This window comes from Camelina sativa, chromosome 1 (genome assembly GCF_030686135.1).
Source record: "Camelina sativa cultivar CO46 ecotype springtype chromosome 1, ASM3068613v1".
In the NCBI taxonomy this organism is placed as follows: domain Eukaryota; kingdom Viridiplantae; phylum Streptophyta; class Magnoliopsida; order Brassicales; family Brassicaceae; genus Camelina; species Camelina sativa.
The window spans coordinates 16,423,809-16,442,057 of record NC_141880.1 but is presented as its reverse complement, the minus strand read 5'-3'; the positions used below and the strand labels follow the sequence as shown (position 1 = coordinate 16,442,057).

Below are 18,249 nucleotides of genomic sequence, written 5' to 3'. Positions count from 1 at the left end.
ACCACTTGACACTTTCCCGCTTCGTCTGAAGTCCTTCAGGTACATTCCGACACATCTTGTAACTCTTATAGATACTTTGTTTCCTCACAAAGAATATACTAAGCTATAACTAGAAGAAGGCTCACCTCAGTAGAAACCATAGGTGCATTGATAGCAGTAGCTATTCCTTCACGTAGATGCCAAACACAGTAACTAATCAAGCCAAAGTCATAACAAAAGCATCACTTGAATTGTTGATAAAAAAAATGCAGAACCTGAGCCTCCATGGTACTTGCTCCAAGATGAGGTGTAACAGTGACCCTATCATGCTGCACCAACTTGCTATCTTTAGCCGGAGGCTCTTCAGTAAAAACATCAAGAGCAGCCTGAGCAACGATACCAGCATCTCAAGCTCTCACCAAAGCATCTTCATCAATAACACCACCACAAGCCACATTAACAATCCTCAGTCCTTTCTTCATCTTTGCAAACGTTTCATCGTTTAGTATCTTCGACGTAGCAGGTGTAAGAGGCATGTGTAAAGAAATAAAGTCAGCAGTAGACAACGCTTCATCAAAGCTCACTGATTCCACACCAACTGCATGATGAGCACGATCCGCAGGAGCGTAAGGATCATTAGCAATAACACGCATACCAAGTCCCTTAGCACGTCTTGCAACTTCTGATCCAACTCTACCAAAACCCATCACAGCTAGTGTCTTCCCCACAAGTGATACACCAACATACTTGTTCCAAGCCATAGCAGCCAAAAGCGCGATCGGATGCTCAGCAGCAGCGATCGTATTGGCAGTGGGGGCATTAAAATTTAAAAACCAGATAGCCAAACTCAGTCGCAGCACTCAGATCCAAGATATCAATCCCAAAACCATTTCTTTCAAGAGTCTTAAGACGATTTATAAACTTCACGACCTACCTTCGTCCCACTCCTCGCAATTAACGCTTCACAGAGCGAGATCTTTGTTATTAACTCCTCAGGCTTTAAAGTATACGAACAATCAACGTTTGCATGCTCCTTAAGTAGCTTAACCCTGGCTTTGCCGCCGAGCTTCTCCTCCACGAGAACAGTTGGTTTGGCTCTCTCTCCGGTGGCAGTGCACATCACGAGGATAAGACGTTTATTACGTGGAATAACGCGTCGACTGCAAACAGATATAATGGCGGATGGAAGGAATGCTCTGGAGGAGAGGGAAGAGGATTTGAGAGGATACACGACCATTTTGGCCGAGGTCGTTATGGCGGCAGCGGCGGTGGAAGGCATTTTGTAACTGTGTAGTGGTATAAGTGAAAGAGAGGTTGGTGGCTGAGTACAACGAAAGAGATTGTTTTGTTAGTCTTTAGAATCTTAATTACTAGGTTGAGTCATGTGCCTTGCACGAGATTGTTATATTAGTTTGTTAATTCTGTTAGGGTTTTGTTATTTTTTTTTTCAATTTTTTTGAGAGACATTACCATGTGAAGAGCATACCAACAAAGTTTATTTGTATGGTCAAACTTTGTTTTTTTTTTTGCTTAAAAGTCATTAGACCTTTGGAATTTATTTGTTTATAATCATTAACAATATATATATATATATATTTAATTTTAGATTACCAGCTTATCTTTTTCTAAATTATGAACAATTTAAAAACCATTTAATAGTTTAAATATTATTATCTTATTGATGTTTGTTTTAGGGAATTTTAAATTGTATTACATTTTATACTATTTGTATTACACATTTAGGATATGTTATTTTGTGGTGTAACCAAAATGCAATACATTCATTGTGGAATTTTTGTTTGCAAAATAGAGTGTTGATATTTTGAGTGCATTGTGGATCTTGAATACAAGTTGAACATCATCCTTCTCCATCTTGTGTAGCTTGTCTTTGTATTATTTCTAGGTTTTATATCACGACTTCGATATCAAGTGGTCTAGCTGCATTTGGATCGTGGTATTCAATTTCAAAGAAGACATTAAGTGGTTGCGGGTTGGCTGGTCCAAATGATAGGATAGTTGCGCGTATAAAATCTGATAAACTATTCATGGAAGGTAATATAAAAGTTAGTTATGTTTCTGAAATGTGGATTGCTTGGTTGGAGCATGTGGTCATTGGAATATGGAATATGGGGTTTTTAGAATGAGGTGGGTATGTGCCTGTGTTGGCATTTAGCTTGCTTCATAGTACAATGTTTAGTTTTGTTACATATGCTGGTTTTTTGTCATTTGTTATTTTGATGATATTGTTGTTATAGTGACTCATATGTAGGTTATGTGATTATGTAATTTTTTTTCCTTTTTTTTACGACTATTCTATAATGATCAGTGTTATTTCACTGATTCAGTTAGATTGGAGCACCGCAACATAAAAGTTTAAGTAGTTATTCTATATGTCTTTATTTTTATTTTTTAGTGGAATCTTCGTCATACATTCATTCTAAAACTAATTAATACATTCAAAAATTTAAGTATTATTATTTTTCTATTATAAGTTAAAATAATATTATTATTAATAAAAAACTTATAGTATTGTTTTTAATTTTCTAAAATTTTATTTATTTACTTAATTTGTTTTTGATTAGGTTTATTACTTTAAACATTTTAAATAGAATACTTAAATGCAAAAAACAAAAAATAACATAAATTGGAAAGGTGTCGATTTTGACAGTTGTTTAAGTGGTAGTCTCAAGAATTTTTTTTGGATGGCTCTCTACTTTATTATATAATAAATAAATATAGCTTGGTGCTTGTAGGTTAATCAAAAAGAATCTTGAACCTTCGGTTAATTCTTTTCTTAAGTTGGATATTTTACCAATCCAGAGCTTTTGGAGGAAGGTGAGATGGGAAAGGATCAGGCAGGGTCACTTGAACTTCCTGTCCAGATAATCACCATATGATATTTTTCTGCGTTTTTTCCTCACTCGCATAGTTTTGACGTACTTTCCACCTCAGACTATTCCAGCTTAAACATGCGTAACTTTGAAGTTAAGACTTTTGACCGAAAAATAAGTGCAACTTGGTGATATAGGTTGTCAAATCAATTCTTTTAAACCTCTTAATTAAGAGTTACTTATTAGCAATATTCACCATTTATGATTTAATTTTAGTCAAAATTTTCTAGGAATTTATAGTAAGAGGTCTCGTTGGAGATGCTCTTAGCTGATAGGAGTGGAAATTGGAGATTTAATAGAATTTGTATCTTAATGAGTAGAAAGAGGTAGAGCGAAACAACGAATGAAACAGTAATGCAAGAGAAACGAAGAGAAGGGAAATGCAAGAGGAGATGGAGCTTTGATTTCTGAGAGCTTAAATTTCCGAGAACTTTGACTTTAAGATAGATTGACTTCAAATCTCAACAATCCAAAATAAAAGTATAAAGTATAAACATCAAACGAAAAAATGAATTGTAAACAAACTACAAACTTTCAATGAACTTGGAGACCGTAACATATATATCAAAATATGAATAAATTCCCAAAATTTAATGAACTCCAAAAATTAACTCTACATTGTGTACAATTATATTCCCAAAATATAGTAAAATCAAAATATTTCCAAAATATAATATATATAAACAAATTACCTCTACAATGTGTACAATTATATTCCCAAAATAAAATATATTCTCAATATTCCAAAAATACAATATATAAGTTTTTTTTTTCAAAACTACCTCTACAATGTGTAAATTTTTTCTTTCCTGAACAAAAAAACAATAGAAATAGACTATGAGTAATTGTAGGAGTACTTTTTGTATTTTTAATTTACTTAAACTTGACTAGCTAATTTATGATTTCTATACTTTAAGAATAATTGTAACCACAACTTATAAATACTAAATAATCAAGCAATAAATCTTCATATGAGTATTTTAAATGTTAAAATATGAGAAAAGATCAAGATATTTGAATAAATAAGACTAATAATTATTAATAGGTATTCCAATAATAATAAAAAGGATTATTAATATTTAAAAATGTTAATTATTGAGATGTCGTTATCTTGATTGGTTATTTAAAATTCTATGTGGACAACATTGTTTAAAATGAAAAGAAAAGTGCATATAATTTTTTTTTATTAATTTGTCTTTCTTCTTGAAAAATAAATGTCATGAAATTCAAGACCTAAGTTCTAAAAAAATACAAAGAAAGCAAAACAGCAAAAGTTTTTAAGGAAGAATATTAGACAAACTTGCAACAATGGGATAGTTGTGCTAGTATAAATGAAAACTGTATATAATTTATGAAAAATCAAACTAAGACATAAAAATAAAACTGTATATAATTAAAAAAATTTGTGCACAAAACCCAATGAATCTTCCTTTTGTTCGAGAACACATATGTTAGAACTCAGAACCATTATAATTAGTAAACATTAGTAAATCCAAACATACAAGTACATACAAATGATATGAACAAAATCTGAACAAAGTTGATTCCGTTTAGGCATTTTTGGCGCTATGGTTAGATAACCATCTTAATTAGCGTATATTGCTTTCTTTAAAGCTACTTATATATATGATGTAAAATATACTAAATTCAAACGATTTAAGTCCATCAACTGTATCTTTCAATAAGATTTAATAAGTAATCCCTAGATGCAATGAAGATTTAAAATTTAGTATGACAATAAATCTACTTATTTTTCATTTTATAAAAATACCTTCCACTATCATCAAAATATTTTACGGAAATAATGATTCACGTATCGAGGAATTATAAACGCGAATTGGAAAGATTATTAAGATTATTTAATAGAAAAATAAATAAAACTGAACAAAACATAAAACAATCGATTTTTAAGAAATCAATTCTTTCTACTTGTTGATATTATAAATAATATTGTTGTAAAAAATATAAATACAGATATTCACTTTTCTAAATTATAAAATCATCATTAATATGAAGATTTTAAAATAAAGTAATTTCTAAACCATGTATTGATTCTAATATCTTAAATGGTGTGAGTTTTTATGAGTTTTTGTATGTTTTTGATGATTTTAGGGAAGTTGATAAGATTTTTTCAAAGATTCTAACAAATCTCACTTAAATCCATGAGATTTGGATTTCTGTATTTTTAACAAAAAATTTCAAATCCTTTAGAATCCTTTAAAACCATTAAAATTCAAATCCTCAAAATGTTTTCAGTGGATTTTAAATTAGTTTTTCATATCATTAGTTTGATAATATTATATTTTTTAAAAATTCATAATTGAATAACATAGGATTTTATTTTTATAGATTCCCTTAAAATTTGAAGTTATATACCCCATATAACAAAAATAGAAATTTGTATTGTTATTGTAAAGATTCCGAATAATATCATGCATTGAATATATTGACCACTATTATATTTTGGTTGGAAAGCCTATGCAAAATATAAACTGTTTAATTGTAGTCCGAACAAATTTGGTTAATAAAAGCAACATATGAGGATCTTTACAATAACAATAAAAGTAAAAAAAGTTGTTTTTTTTTTTGAACAGCTTCCTTTTATTAAGAAAATGAAGAGTGATCATTATGGAGGATGTTTACAATGCACGAGAGGACATAAAAATAAGATACATGTTATAGAATTAGCGTGAGTATACATCACCTGCACAATTATCACCTGCATGTAACACTTAGTAACATTTATACACCACTTGTCACCAACCTCTCTATTCTTGTCTTTGTCTCCTCCCTCTATAAATAGGAGTCATTTAGAAGAGAAAAATGTAATAGTGAGAGTTTTCTATCTCTCTAATTTTCTCTTGAACTTCTCTCTAAAGTTCATACACTCATCTCTCTAGATCTCTTCTCTTTTGATCCTTCTCATAATAAATATCTTGTTCATCTTGTTATCTCCAAGCTTATAATATAGTTCACAACACGTTATCAGCACGATGTCTTTACCACTGGAGCTATTACAAGGTAAGTAAATCTATATTATTATCATATATGTTTATAAAACATAAATAATATAGACTTTGTGAAATTATGTCATTTTCCGGATTGACCGTCATAAGTTGTAAGCGTTGCCTCCTTTACGATCAAATCTATAGCTAAATCATATCCGGATAGATCGTTAGATATATGGTAGGCTCTGCCTCCTTCACGATCAAATAAAAGCTATCTCTTTTCCGGATAGATAGATCATTATATATGGTAGGCTTTGCCTCCTTTACGATCATATATAAAACTATATAATATTTGGATTGATCATTTGATATGGTAGGCTTTGCCCCTCCATCATGATCTAACAAAAGGCAATGTCCTTTCCGGAAAGTTTGGTTTTTGTCTTCTATACGATCAAATATAAGGCTATGTCATTTCCGGACTGATCGTTATACATATAGAGGTTCTCCCTTATTTATGATCAAATAAAAAGTTTCGTCTTTTCCGGATTGATCGTTATATATGATAGGCTCTGCCTACTCTACGATCAAAGAAAAACTATTTCTATTAAATTTTTATATTTAAGGCTGTAGATCTTATTTTATTTTCTGAATTTATATGTTTATTTATTTAATTTTGTTTATTCGTAAAGAATAACTATATGTGTTATATAAGATTTAAACACAATCAAATGTCTTTATAATCAAAAATATATTTCTCTTATGAGAATATATAAAGCATGTGTACATATATTTTATACAGTGCAAAAGTAATTGGAAGGTCTAGATGAGCTAGTCTCTCGACTTCCAAAGACATCAGATTCATAATTATCGATGTCTAGTGTTCTCCAAAGTCTCAAAGAAACTCATGGAGTTTTAATGACATTTTGTCTTAATAAAATTATTATGTTGAGACAATAAATAAATATGGTATCACAACTTTGACCATATTGGAGACACGCATGTATATGATTACATCATGCAAAAATAAAGATGGCAAAATAATAGTAAATATGAAATTCTTTTATGCTTCAAGTATAACATTACCGGTCAAGCCATCCCGATCAATCAATGATATTAAAAATCATTGACAATGTGTTCAGAGGAACAAAAGTACTTCCAAAAGTATTGCATGTACCCATTCACATTTCATGAGGTTATAAGCTTTGCACTTCATTCATAGTTCAGTAGGCTATGCTTCCAGAATCATATAATGTTGGCCCATTCACCATCCTTTTGGATTAACAAGCTCATTGTATATATATGATGGTTTGATTTCTTTAATAAATCCCCAAATTAAACCCCAAATATCACCGATCTAAAAATAAGATTCGGTTAAAGGTGAATGGATATAAAAGTCATCATCATGAGAGGGGTAATTCTCATCTCACATCTTATAAGGATCTAAGATAATAGACATAACCAGAATCGGTATGTTGTTGATCCTAGTGTGGGATTCAGTACGAGATGAATGAACTACAAGAGTTATCATCTCGAGGGGGAGAATTAAAGGAATCCCACATCGACAATAAGTCGATAAAATTTGGTGAATTTGACACCCCATAGCGATATAACTATGGTGAAGTCATATCCTATAGTTTATCATATATATATGTTGCATGTGATAAAGTCGAACATTCATGATGTTCACTTTTGAAATGAGCTATAATGAATCGTTCATAGCGCGAGATTGCAAAATGGTTCTTGGTGATTTAATCTCCCTGTCAAAACATGGAACATGCAGTTTTGCATTTAGTCAATATTATATATGAGACCAATAATTTATAAAGAAATATTTCTCCCATATTATATATTCATGGTTGGAGATTAAATATTTCACATTTTGAATATTATGGGTGTGTGATATATATTGTAAATGCTCCTCCACACCGCATAAAAATATCATCCATAGAGGATGAAATATATAGATGCGGGAGATGAGTCTCCGCTCTAATAATATTGAGCCATCTTATGAGAGATGTGCCTATTGCAAGATTTGCATATCATCATGTTGGATGATAAAATTCTCCATCATTATGGGAGAATCGTCGAATAGTTTTGGATCTTTGAACAAATGAATATAATGAATATGAACTTAAAAGTTCAAAGTTCAACAGATCACTATTCAAGATATATATTGCAAATCAAATGCAAAAAGCTGATGGATGAGATTTCATATAATAATTGATCCTCACATAAATGAATATGAACTTGTAGTTCTGAGAAATCTCACATCCCAGCTAAAAATGCTCCAATAAAAATATGTCTCTAGCGGATGACATACTAAGTCTATGACAAATAAGAAACGTGATAGACTTCTTTGGTTCCTAAGATAAAATCTTCGAAAAGAAAAAGGAGCAAATTAAAAGAGGATTATACTCTCAAAGGAGGAGCAAATGAACTCTTAAAGAAGAGTAGATAGACTCTTTAAAAAGATCTAATAGACTCCTAGAGAGAAGCAAATATACTCCTAAAGAGGAGCAAGATACTTCTCAAGAGGAGAAAGATACTTCTCAAGAGGAGTAGAGAAACTGATTGATATGGTTAATAACGAAATCAGGTACCTGAATAAAATCATTTATAGAATGATTAAAGAGATCTCGATTAACCATGTCATTACAGGAAATATGGAACCAAAGACATAATGTCGACAATAAAAATATTATATCGCGCAATGTGATTAATGAGGATCATAAATCTCCGCTTTGTGAGCGTATAGAGATATATATTGGCCAATAAAAGAGGTAGTCAAGTCTATATTAAACTCGTATGAAAAACGAGTAATTTTTGGACTAGTGGTCCAAGCATCAAAATGGTATAATGATATATAACAAAATGGTGTGTCGCGCCATGTTTTGTTAGAGTACCCTATATCAATCAAAATTGATATTATATGACGACTTGAAATACATCTCATAGGATGCTTGAAGAACTTATCCCGAAAAATAGATGATATCATAATTATGTTCTCGAGAACTCATTGATAATCATCAAAACCCTTAAAGGGTTATTTTGAATAAAAGATCTTGTAAACATCTTTCGAAATAGATGTTATACCAATAACTTCTAAAGGAAATCATATATATATATATATATATATATATATATATATAGTCATTTAAGATTATGTATAAATGCTGACGAGCATTTATATATGTTATGAATTCTGCATAAACATTTCCTACTAATCTATTTGCAGCATATAACTCATTCTCTATGAGTATATATGGAGATGAGTTAAAACGTATCTTCTATTGCAAAGGTACAATTAACTTAGGCTTAATATATTTTGGAACCCCCAAGTTTGGTTTAGTTGGTTTTGCAGATGGAAGATTTATCTCAGATCAATATAAAGATATATCGCAAAACAACGACATCACAACGTTTCAGTGATAGAGTTTGGTCGTCACTTATTCAAGTCATGCCAAAATAGTTGTGCTTCATATGCCATATCGAGAATCCCTAATAGCTCAGATGATGCCCGAACGTCAACCAATAGTTACCTGCTGAAGACGGGAGCCTCCCAACATGTTAGCGAAGAACTTCAAACTGAGGATTCGATCAGCATCAACTAGTTAATGCTTGTTGAGACCCATTAACAAGAAGCAACCGAAAGGCAACTTTGTTGCATATGTCACCCAAATCAAAGGAAGCTACACCAAGAACGACAAGACAAGATATATTATTCTCTTACACGCACGAATTCGAGAAGAATAAAGAAGTTGATAGCCAGTCCATCAAATCAAGTAACAATGTAGCAGAGTTACTTACAAAGGTGGTTTCGACAACCTCATTCAGAATGCGTCTTCAGAGATCCTAATGCATCTTTTAAAGATAATACTTCCAGGGGGAGAATATGATGATTCACGTGGCTGCACTCTTTTTCCCTTATCATGGTTTTTATCCTTCTGGGTTTTTCCATGACAAGGTTTTTAACGAGGCAGCAAATAACACGCAAAAGATCGACCTCTATGGAGAATGTCAATGATGAAGGGGGAGATTGCATCACTATTCGTTGAAAACTACGAAGTATATTTACAAAATCATTTCCTACTTCAAACATTGTGAAAGCGTATTCACAGTATTGGAATGCGTCATCTACGAGGTCTTTGAAGTCTTTTCGAGGGGGAGTTTATGTCATTGTACTCTTTTTTCCCTCGTCATGGTTTTGATTCCAATGGGTTTTTTCGTGACAAGGTTTTTAATGAGGCAATGCATAACTCATCACTGGTGATGGATACTCAAGGGGGAGTGTTATAGAATTAGTGTGAGTATACATCACCTGCACAAGTGTCCCTCCTCATGCAATCCATACAACAAGTGTCTCCTTTTCATGCAATGCATTTAACACTTGTAACATTTGTACACCACTTGTCACCAACCTCTCTATCCTTGTCTTTGTCTCCTTCCTCTATAAATAGGAGTCATGTAGAAGAAAAAAATGTAATAGTGGGAACTTTCTATCTCTTTAGTTTTCTCTCGAGCTTTTCTCTAGAGTTCATACACTCATCTCTCTAGATCTCTTCTCCTTTGATCCTTCTCATAATAAATATCTTGTTCAATCTTGTTATCTCCAAGCTTATAATATAGTTCACAACAATGCTAAGTTTGTAGTATCATCAAGGTTATTTAGCCAAACGATCACCAGCTTTGTTTGTTGTATTTTTTCATGAATAACGTACTAAAAAACCTAATTACATGAGGTTTGTGAGGTTCTCATGAGACAATATTTGCACTTATGATTTCACTTATACATGATACTTTAACAAAAAAAAAAAATTCAAAAAAAAAAAGTAAACGACAATTTAAATGATCCATTTGATTGCAACAAAATTTATGCAATCTTTCTAAATTTGAATAAAGTAAACAATTAAACAAACATTTTCTCTAGCACTTGCACCACATCCTTCATAGACGGTCGCTTTTGAGGCAAGGAAGAGACACAACCATAGCCTAACCTGAAGCATGCGACCGCCTCATCTTCGCGGCGAGCCACCTCAACCCTAATTGTCCCATCAACCAACCTCAAAAACCAAGTTTTCTCATCGGTCTCATAATCACGAACAAGATCACGATCAACCGAAAAAACTTTGCCTGTGAGAAGCTCCAAGAGTATCACGCCAAAGGAATAAACATCCCATTTGGGATTTGGTTTCTGGCTACTCGACCACTCTGGTGGATGATGCTGTGAGCTCGACATTGGTCCAGCCGTGAGTGAATCAGCCGGAGTCATAAGACGATCGAGGCCCATATCAGTAATTACAGGCTCAAACTCAGAGTCCAAGAGAATATTATTGGGCTTGATGTTGCCGTGCACATGCTTCTTGTCGTGTATATAAGCAACTCCTCTAGCTATGCCCTTTGCTATCTTCAGCCGTGCCTCAAACGAGAGAGGGTTCTGAGAAGACGAGCCTGATTTAGCTGTTTTCGAAACAAACAAAAAATATATGTCAAAACCAAAATCTTGAGTTTCGAACTTGGTTGTTACTAAAATGCGCATATTAAGCGTATGGTAGCATGATTTAGTATAACGTACGCCTTTTTATGAGAAAATTGAAAACTTACCGGAGATGGAGGAGAGAGGTAGATTCCCATTGGGGACATAGTCGGAGATGAGAAGCTTCTCTTCGTTACCCCAGACGAAGCCACGAACCCTAACGAGATTTGGGTGACGAAGTTTAGCGACACACTGAACCTCCTTTTCGAATTCTTTAAACTTCGTCACCGTACAACACTCCGCTCCGATCCGCCGCACCGCAAAAGCTGAGCCGTTCTCTAACACGGCTTTGTACACGATCCCGCCGCTTCTGCTTGTACCAAGTACGTAAGCTGATGCCTTTAGTAAAGTATCTAGCTCTAGCTGAGTCTCTCCATCGACCACCACTAGTTTTGTTTCAGTGTTGCCTTTTTCACGCCCACCACTTGTTCGATTAAATGCCTCAATGGGTTTCTTGTCTTGCAGCTGGTTCTCTACGTCGCTCTCGGACGATGCAGACGTTGTCTCGTCGTACCTTCGAATTATCCACGAGCCACATCCAGTTTTTGTAGCTGGAGATTTGGTGATCTCTGAGGCGGCGACTATGGTGTTTTGTTTCGATTTCTTGACTGGTAATGTATCGTTTCTCTCCAGACATTTTTGTAAGACGCTGAAAGTGCTGTATTCTTTGGAGCTTCTACGTTTCTTGAGCTGGTATATGTAGAGGATGAACATAGCTATGATAGCTAGACCAGCTATATCTGCAAGTGTAATGCCTACGATTGTGCTTGGCTTTAGTTTGCTTTTGGTTGTTTGATTTGGTGATTCTACTGATGGAGTTGTTGGTGTTGGAGTTCTGGGCATTACTGCTATTGCTGGTGAAGTAGTTTCAGAGATATTTTGTGGGTCTGATAGAGTAGAAGGGATTGAACAAGGAGTCTTTAATGGCTGCCCACACAAGCCTGTATTACCAGAGAAGGACTCAGTCTTTTGGTTAAGCAATGGTGGTGTACCAGGGATTGGTCCTGTTAGATTGTTGAAGGAGAGATCGAGGATGGTGCTTGCTGGAAATTTCTCGGTGAAAGCTGGAGGAATTACGCCGGAGATTTGATTGTGTGATAGGTTGAGGTAATGTAGACTTGTTCCCTCGAAATCTGGAGGAAGAGATCCGTCTAGAAGATTTGAGGAGATGTCTAGAACCTGTACTGCTTCAAACCCACTTGGAATATTGCCTGAAAAGGAGTTCTTTGCCAAGGAAATGACTGTAAGATTCTTGAGAAGTGGGAGATTGGGAGGAATTTTGCCGGTGAAGGCGTTAGCAGAGAGATTCAAGAGCTGGAGACTAGCCACGTTGCTGATAAGATTAGGCACTTCACCAGAAACCTTGTTGTTCCCAAGAGACAGAACACGAAGCTCAGTGGCGTTGGACACTGAATCTGGCAGTGACCCATGGAAGAAATTGTTGGAGAGGTCCAATATCCTTAGATGTAGTATCAAAAACAAGTCGGGAGAGACAGAACCCAGGAGCTGTTTATTGGGAAGAACCAAGCTTGTCACTCTAAGCAAACCTGGGGTGTTTGGACTCCCAAGCTCTGTACAGGCAACACCTGTCCAAGAGCATGGTGTTTCATCGTCGTAGTTCCAATTGCGTAGAACTGAGAGAGGGTCATTGAGGATGGAATATTTGAAAGAGAGTAAAGCAACACCATCTGTGTTAAGAGCTTGGAGTAGTGAAGGGAGAAGAAGAAGAAGAAGATGGAAGAGGAGGTTGCTTCTGATGGAAGTCATGGTTTGAGTTCTTAGGTTTTCTCTTTTCTGTGAGTAATGCTTATGAGTTCTTATGAAGGAGACAGAGAGATAGAGAGATAGAGAGAGAGAGAGGGTGAACCACTGCAAGTAATGATTGTTCTGTTCACCAAATTTATAAGATATTGGAGCAAAGCAAAACTATGAGGTTCTGCTTTAGAGAGGGTGAGGTTGTATAAGAGATAAAAAGAGGGGTTGGTCATTTTTATTTTTAATTTTTTGTCAACAGGTTATTCTTTTATTCTTTTTGTCGTAGATATTTCTCATTGTCTTTTTTCGAAGTTCGTAAAAATGTCCGCAAAATTTTGTATAATAATCTTTATTTTTGTTTCTTCTTAGCAGAAAAAAGAATATAGATTTCGAAAATTTGAATTTAAAATTTGCGTATATTATGATTGTTTCTCCTTCCTGACATTGTTATTTAAAGTTGAAATAAAACAAGAAAATATTATTTGGATAATTTGCTCAAATTCACTATTAATAAACTATTCTATTGTAGTTGAAAAGTTTTTATTAAAAAAAACGAACACCTTTGACCTTAACTATTAATATTTTGTTATTATTTATATGTTTTTGTACAACTTATCTAATACAAAAGTGTAGTAAGTGAAACAAAGCCACTTAAACGTTACCTTTACAATTGAAATTTTTTGATCATTTTTAGATTTTTGTTTAGTGTTTTGGGTTTAGAGTTTAAGATTTATTATATAGGGTTTAGTTTTGAAAGTTTAAAGTTTAGTTTTAGTTTTTGTGGTAGTTTTAAAAAAATAACATATTTTAACTATAACTTTTGAAAAAAAGAACATAGTGATATATTTTGGATTTTTTTTTTTTTGTTGTGATTTTTGAATATTGTTGTCTTACAAAATGGATGAGTAGAGAAAATTAGCCATGAACTGAAATGGAGATTCCATACCCACATCACATTCAACACCATACCTACCAACGGCGAGGTACATCAACATAAATTCAACTGCAATCTTCATGGTTCCCTTTAAACAAAAGCCTTGATTTAAATCGAAGATATTCCCCATTTTTTTCTACACCCCCACCAACAAGGTTTCCATAGTGGTGTGCAGGGCCGACCCTAAGGTAAGAGAGGCCTAAAGCATTTTTTACATGTGTTTTTTCTTAAAATCTATCAACTATACATAATATACCATGCCCAAAAACTTCTTTTATAACCATCGTGCTAACAGAAACTACTTGTTTAATAGCTCAAATAATTAATATATATCATGTGGCCTAAAGCATATGCTTTACCTGCCTTATGGACGGATCGAAATTGATGGTGTGACATATATCAAGAAATCCGAGAAATAGATCCATGGTAAGTTTTCAGTAAACAAATGGTAAATTTTCAGCAAAAAAAAGCAATTGGTATGTAAAACAAATCTGATTTTTAAGATATTTAGAACTTAGTCCAATTTTACCACATTTTGCTTTGGAAATCGGAATATCACACGCAATGGGATACCGCAATGTATAATGCTTCAACAACTTGTTCAAATTTAGTCAGCCTAATCCATTTTTGACGTATCATAATAAATTTGAAGATTCAGTTAGACTTACATCTTTTCACTGAATAGATTCTTAGGCATTAAAGTAAAAAAAAATAGGACATGCCAAGAAGAAGTATATATTTGATATGGTTCTTTACGTTGGATAAATATTTTTTTTTAATGTTAACTTGAGTGGCAAAAGAATAATGTGATAAGAAAAAAGATTTGCAAGAAATATATATTTTCTTTATTAGTTCTTGTTTTCTCACTGATTTTGATATCAATCGTTGCAAAGGGAAATTGTCATATCAAATCAAGAAAAAAACGAAAAATGATTTTTATGGTGTTGGTCAGATAACTTATGCTTGTTTTTGGATGTTATGATGCAAAATCAGTTTTCCATGTAAATTTTGATGGGAAAAATGTCATTAAAATCTCGAAATTAGCATTTTCGTTGATTTAAAGCACAAACTATGGATTTGGAGGTAAAAACATACAAATATTTTGTTGACTTCCAAATAATTCGCAAATTCTTGTTGACCTGGCCTTTTGAGGCACAACGTTAAGTAACCAAATGGAAAAATTAGACGTGGTTAATTATCTGTTAATGAGATCCGTTAATAGCAAAACGACGCTGTTTATAACACCCTAAACCCCCCTCCCAATTGAGAAATCGATTCTCATTTTCCCTAAATTTCAAACCCCAATCGATAATCTCTTTTCTTCTTCGATTTCTCTTTTCTTCTTCGAGTTCAACAGATGAGTCCTAGCTCAGAGACATTGGTGGTGGCTTCGTTTGACCGTGGAGTGCCATCGAAGTGTGTTTGTGGAGCCGGAGTCATCAGTTGAATTCGCAGAAGAAGATCCAATCGAAGAAGAAAGGAGGAATCACAAATTAGGGTTTGTGATTTGGGGATTTTCGAAAGAATTGATAATCGGGTTCGATTTAGGGATGTAATTAACGGATCTCGTTAACGCCTAATTAATCCTGTTTAATATCTCTGTCTGGCCAGTTAACGTTGTGCTTCAAACAACGAAGTCAACAAGACTTCATGATTTAAATAGAAGTCAATAAAAAAGTGAAGATTTTTTTCAACAAATGAAGACTTCGTGATTTAAATCAACGAAAATGGTAACTTGAGGATTTTAATGATATTTTTCCCAAATTTTGATAGATAGTTTAGCTTTATGGTCATGTGTTTGGCTATATTTTGTATATGTAAAAATTCATTCTTTCAGATAAAATTATTACAATAAAATAAAAGGGATGAAAAAGTGTTAGAGACTACGATAATTTGGTAGAGAAAACTTGCAAAAACAGATAATCAAATAGAAAATTTGAAATTTATCATTTAAAAGAAAAAAGTTGATTATTAAAATTTTTTAATCTTGACCACTAGAAAACTTGCAAAAAACAGATAAACTTGCACAAACCTTAAAAGTAATCGGAAAAAAGTTAATTATTTATAGATTTATTATATAAGATTTATATTTCAGTGATATTTGTAGGAAAAAAACTAGTGATGATATTATAATAATAGTATTTTTGAGTATATTATAATAGTATTTTTGAGGATTATTTTACAAATGATAAAAAAGAAATACGAAAATAAAATACTGTTGGACCGTTAATAAAGAAGAAAAGAAAAAGAAAAAAAATATTCTCTAAAAGGCCGTTAGGTAGCAAAAAGCCCATTGCAACTATTAAGATAGAACGAAGCCTAAAAAGCAACCAATTTACAAATACTCTCAACTTAAAAAAATATGCAGTCACTACTCTTGCCGCCGGTAAGTTCCGCCGGCGTCTCCGCCGTCGCTCTACGGCCAGATTTTCAGAACTCGTGCCGCAACCAACGCCTCTCTTCTCGCTCCCTACCATTTTTCAATCCACTTCTCTTGGCTCCGAAGAGGAAATCCACCGTCTCTTCACACCTGTCGCCACCGTCTCTATCCGTCTACGGTTTCCAAATCGGAGGATCTAAACCTAGTTTCGCACCATCCACGGTGGCATTTTCCTCTCCGACGTCTACTTCTTCCGTTTCCGGTGATAATGAGGTCGACAAGGCAAAGCTCGCTCAGGTTTCTCTCCTTCTCTTTTGCATTTTCCAGCTCGAATCTTAGTTTCTCGTCTTGCTTTTTGACTAAGCAAATCGAAAATGAAACTAAGCACGATCGTGTCTGAGCAAATCGAAAATGAAAACTCGTCATTCACAGCTTCCTCCTGAATCAGGATTTGTTTTTAGGAAGTAGATAACAATTTGGATTTTGAGTTTTTCAGAATTGAAACTTAAGAACTGTATTGGGGTGAAAGAGAGTTTTTTTATGAGTATGAGTGGTTTTTTCACAGGTAGCAAAGAGGTTGGAGAAGACGTCAAGGTACTTCAAGAGGCTAGGGAGTATTGGTTTCTGGGGGCAGCTTGTGTCAACCGTTGTGGCGGCTGTGATTCTATCCTTTTCCATTGTTGTTACAGGGAAACCTACTTCACCTGCTACCTTTTATGCTACTGCAAGTGGGATTGCTGCGTCGTTTGTTTCGGTGTTCTGGTCCTTTGGGTATATTCGGCTTTCAGAGAGGCTTCGTCGAACTGCCATTGACCCTGCCAAGGTAACAGTGTCTCACTCTTTATTGTAGTTCAATCCGACTCACTGCTTTTAAAGGTCTAATGACTTCACTAACGTGTAAAATGTTTAGAAACAGTCAGGATCCTAAGATGTGTCTTTTAAGTTGAATCACTCAGTTCTGTGGAAGTGAACGTTCATACAATAGCGCTTGTAGCTTCGTATGTGCATAAATTGGGTTAACATTGTTTCTTAAAGACCAGTCTGTGAATCCAAAATATAGTAGTAGCTACTATGCTACTAGCTGTTGAACCTTTGATCATATTTAAGTTCTTAAGCTGGTTGTATGATCAAGTCAAGCTGCATAGGTCTCCAATTGCTGCTACTGCGTCTTGGGTCCTGTTTCTCATTTGTGTAGTTGGATATATGAAAGCGAGAAATCCGATTTTCTAATAAAGGTTGTGTTTTGTTTTAGGCCCCGCCTCGTGCTGATGTCGTTAAAGGTTTGAGGAGCGGGATTATGGTAAATCTTTTGGGAATGGGGGCAGCACTTCTCGGGATGCAAGCAACGGTTGGGTTTTTAGTTGCAAAGGCTTTAACAACCTCAGCTAACCCTTTCTACCAGGGAGTCTCCCAGGGTTACAGCCCCGTTCTTGCTCTTGATGTCTTCCTAGTTCAGGTGAACAAAAGCTTTTACTATATTGCTGTTTTCTTATAAAGCTTTTACTCTTAAGATTTGCAAAAATGATTTGTGCAAGTTTCACTGTTTGACTTGAGAGCCGCTTTTGCAGGCATCGGCGAACACCTTACTCTCTCATTTCCTAGGCCTTGTTTGCTCATTGGAGCTGTTGCGGTCTGTGACAGTGCCCAATTCGGAATCTGTCTTAGCTCCTAACGTTGCTTGAGTTTCTGCCTTTTGTGGCGTCACTTCTTGTAATCATAAACGTTAAAATATGTGGCTTGTTTCCTCTTAAACTTCGGAACGAAACCATTGGTAACATTCCTGAGTTACAACTGTGATTTATCGGATAAATTATCACTTATGTAGACAG

At 34.2% G+C, this 18,249-nt stretch overlaps 2 protein-coding genes and 1 long non-coding RNA gene across 3 annotated transcripts; 2 read left to right on the top strand and 1 right to left on the bottom strand.

Moving 5' to 3' along the window:
* Positions 1 to 10,558: 10,558 nt before the first annotated feature.
* On the bottom strand, positions 10,559 to 13,118 carry LOC104793457 (receptor protein kinase-like protein At4g34220). The gene is made up of 2 exons (XM_010519812.3): positions 11,420 to 13,118; positions 10,559 to 11,275 (listed from the first exon to the last, which is right to left on the bottom strand). Exons 1-2 carry the CDS (start codon positions 13,116 to 13,118, stop codon positions 10,725 to 10,727), a joined length of 2,250 nt encoding a protein of 749 aa, XP_010518114.2. The 3' UTR covers positions 10,559 to 10,724.
* Positions 11,221 to 13,515, top strand: LOC147950003 (uncharacterized). The gene is made up of 2 exons (XR_015562662.1): positions 11,221 to 11,678; positions 11,817 to 13,515. It is a non-coding gene; the product is annotated as an uncharacterized LOC147950003 (long non-coding RNA).
* Positions 13,516 to 16,322: 2,807 nt separating this feature from the next.
* On the top strand, positions 16,323 to 18,244 carry LOC104793446 (protein TIC 21, chloroplastic). The gene is made up of 4 exons (XM_010519802.3): positions 16,323 to 16,717; positions 16,986 to 17,243; positions 17,673 to 17,876; positions 17,989 to 18,244. The coding sequence occupies exons 1-4, from the start codon at positions 16,403 to 16,405 to the stop codon at positions 18,100 to 18,102; spliced, it is 891 nt and encodes a 296-aa protein (XP_010518104.2). The 5' UTR covers positions 16,323 to 16,402; the 3' UTR covers positions 18,103 to 18,244.
* Positions 18,245 to 18,249: the final 5 nt, after the last annotated feature.

Bases quoted from the DNA above. Each gene is read 5' to 3' on its own strand.
- LOC104793457 (XM_010519812.3), bottom strand. From the start codon at position 13,118: ATGACTTCCATCAGAAGCAACCTCCTCTTCCATCTTCTTCTTCTTCTT. The intron at 11,276-11,419 runs GTAAGTTTTCAA...TTTCGAAAACAG, and splicing joins ACCTCTCTCCTCCATCTCCG to CTAAATCAGGCTCGTCTTCT.
- LOC104793446 (XM_010519802.3), top strand. From the start codon at position 16,403: ATGCAGTCACTACTCTTGCCGCCGGTAAGTTCCGCCGGCGTCTCCGCC. The intron at 16,718-16,985 runs GTTTCTCTCCTT...GTTTTTTCACAG, and splicing joins ACAAGGCAAAGCTCGCTCAG to GTAGCAAAGAGGTTGGAGAA. The intron at 17,877-17,988 runs GTGAACAAAAGC...CCGCTTTTGCAG, and splicing joins TTGATGTCTTCCTAGTTCAG to GCATCGGCGAACACCTTACT.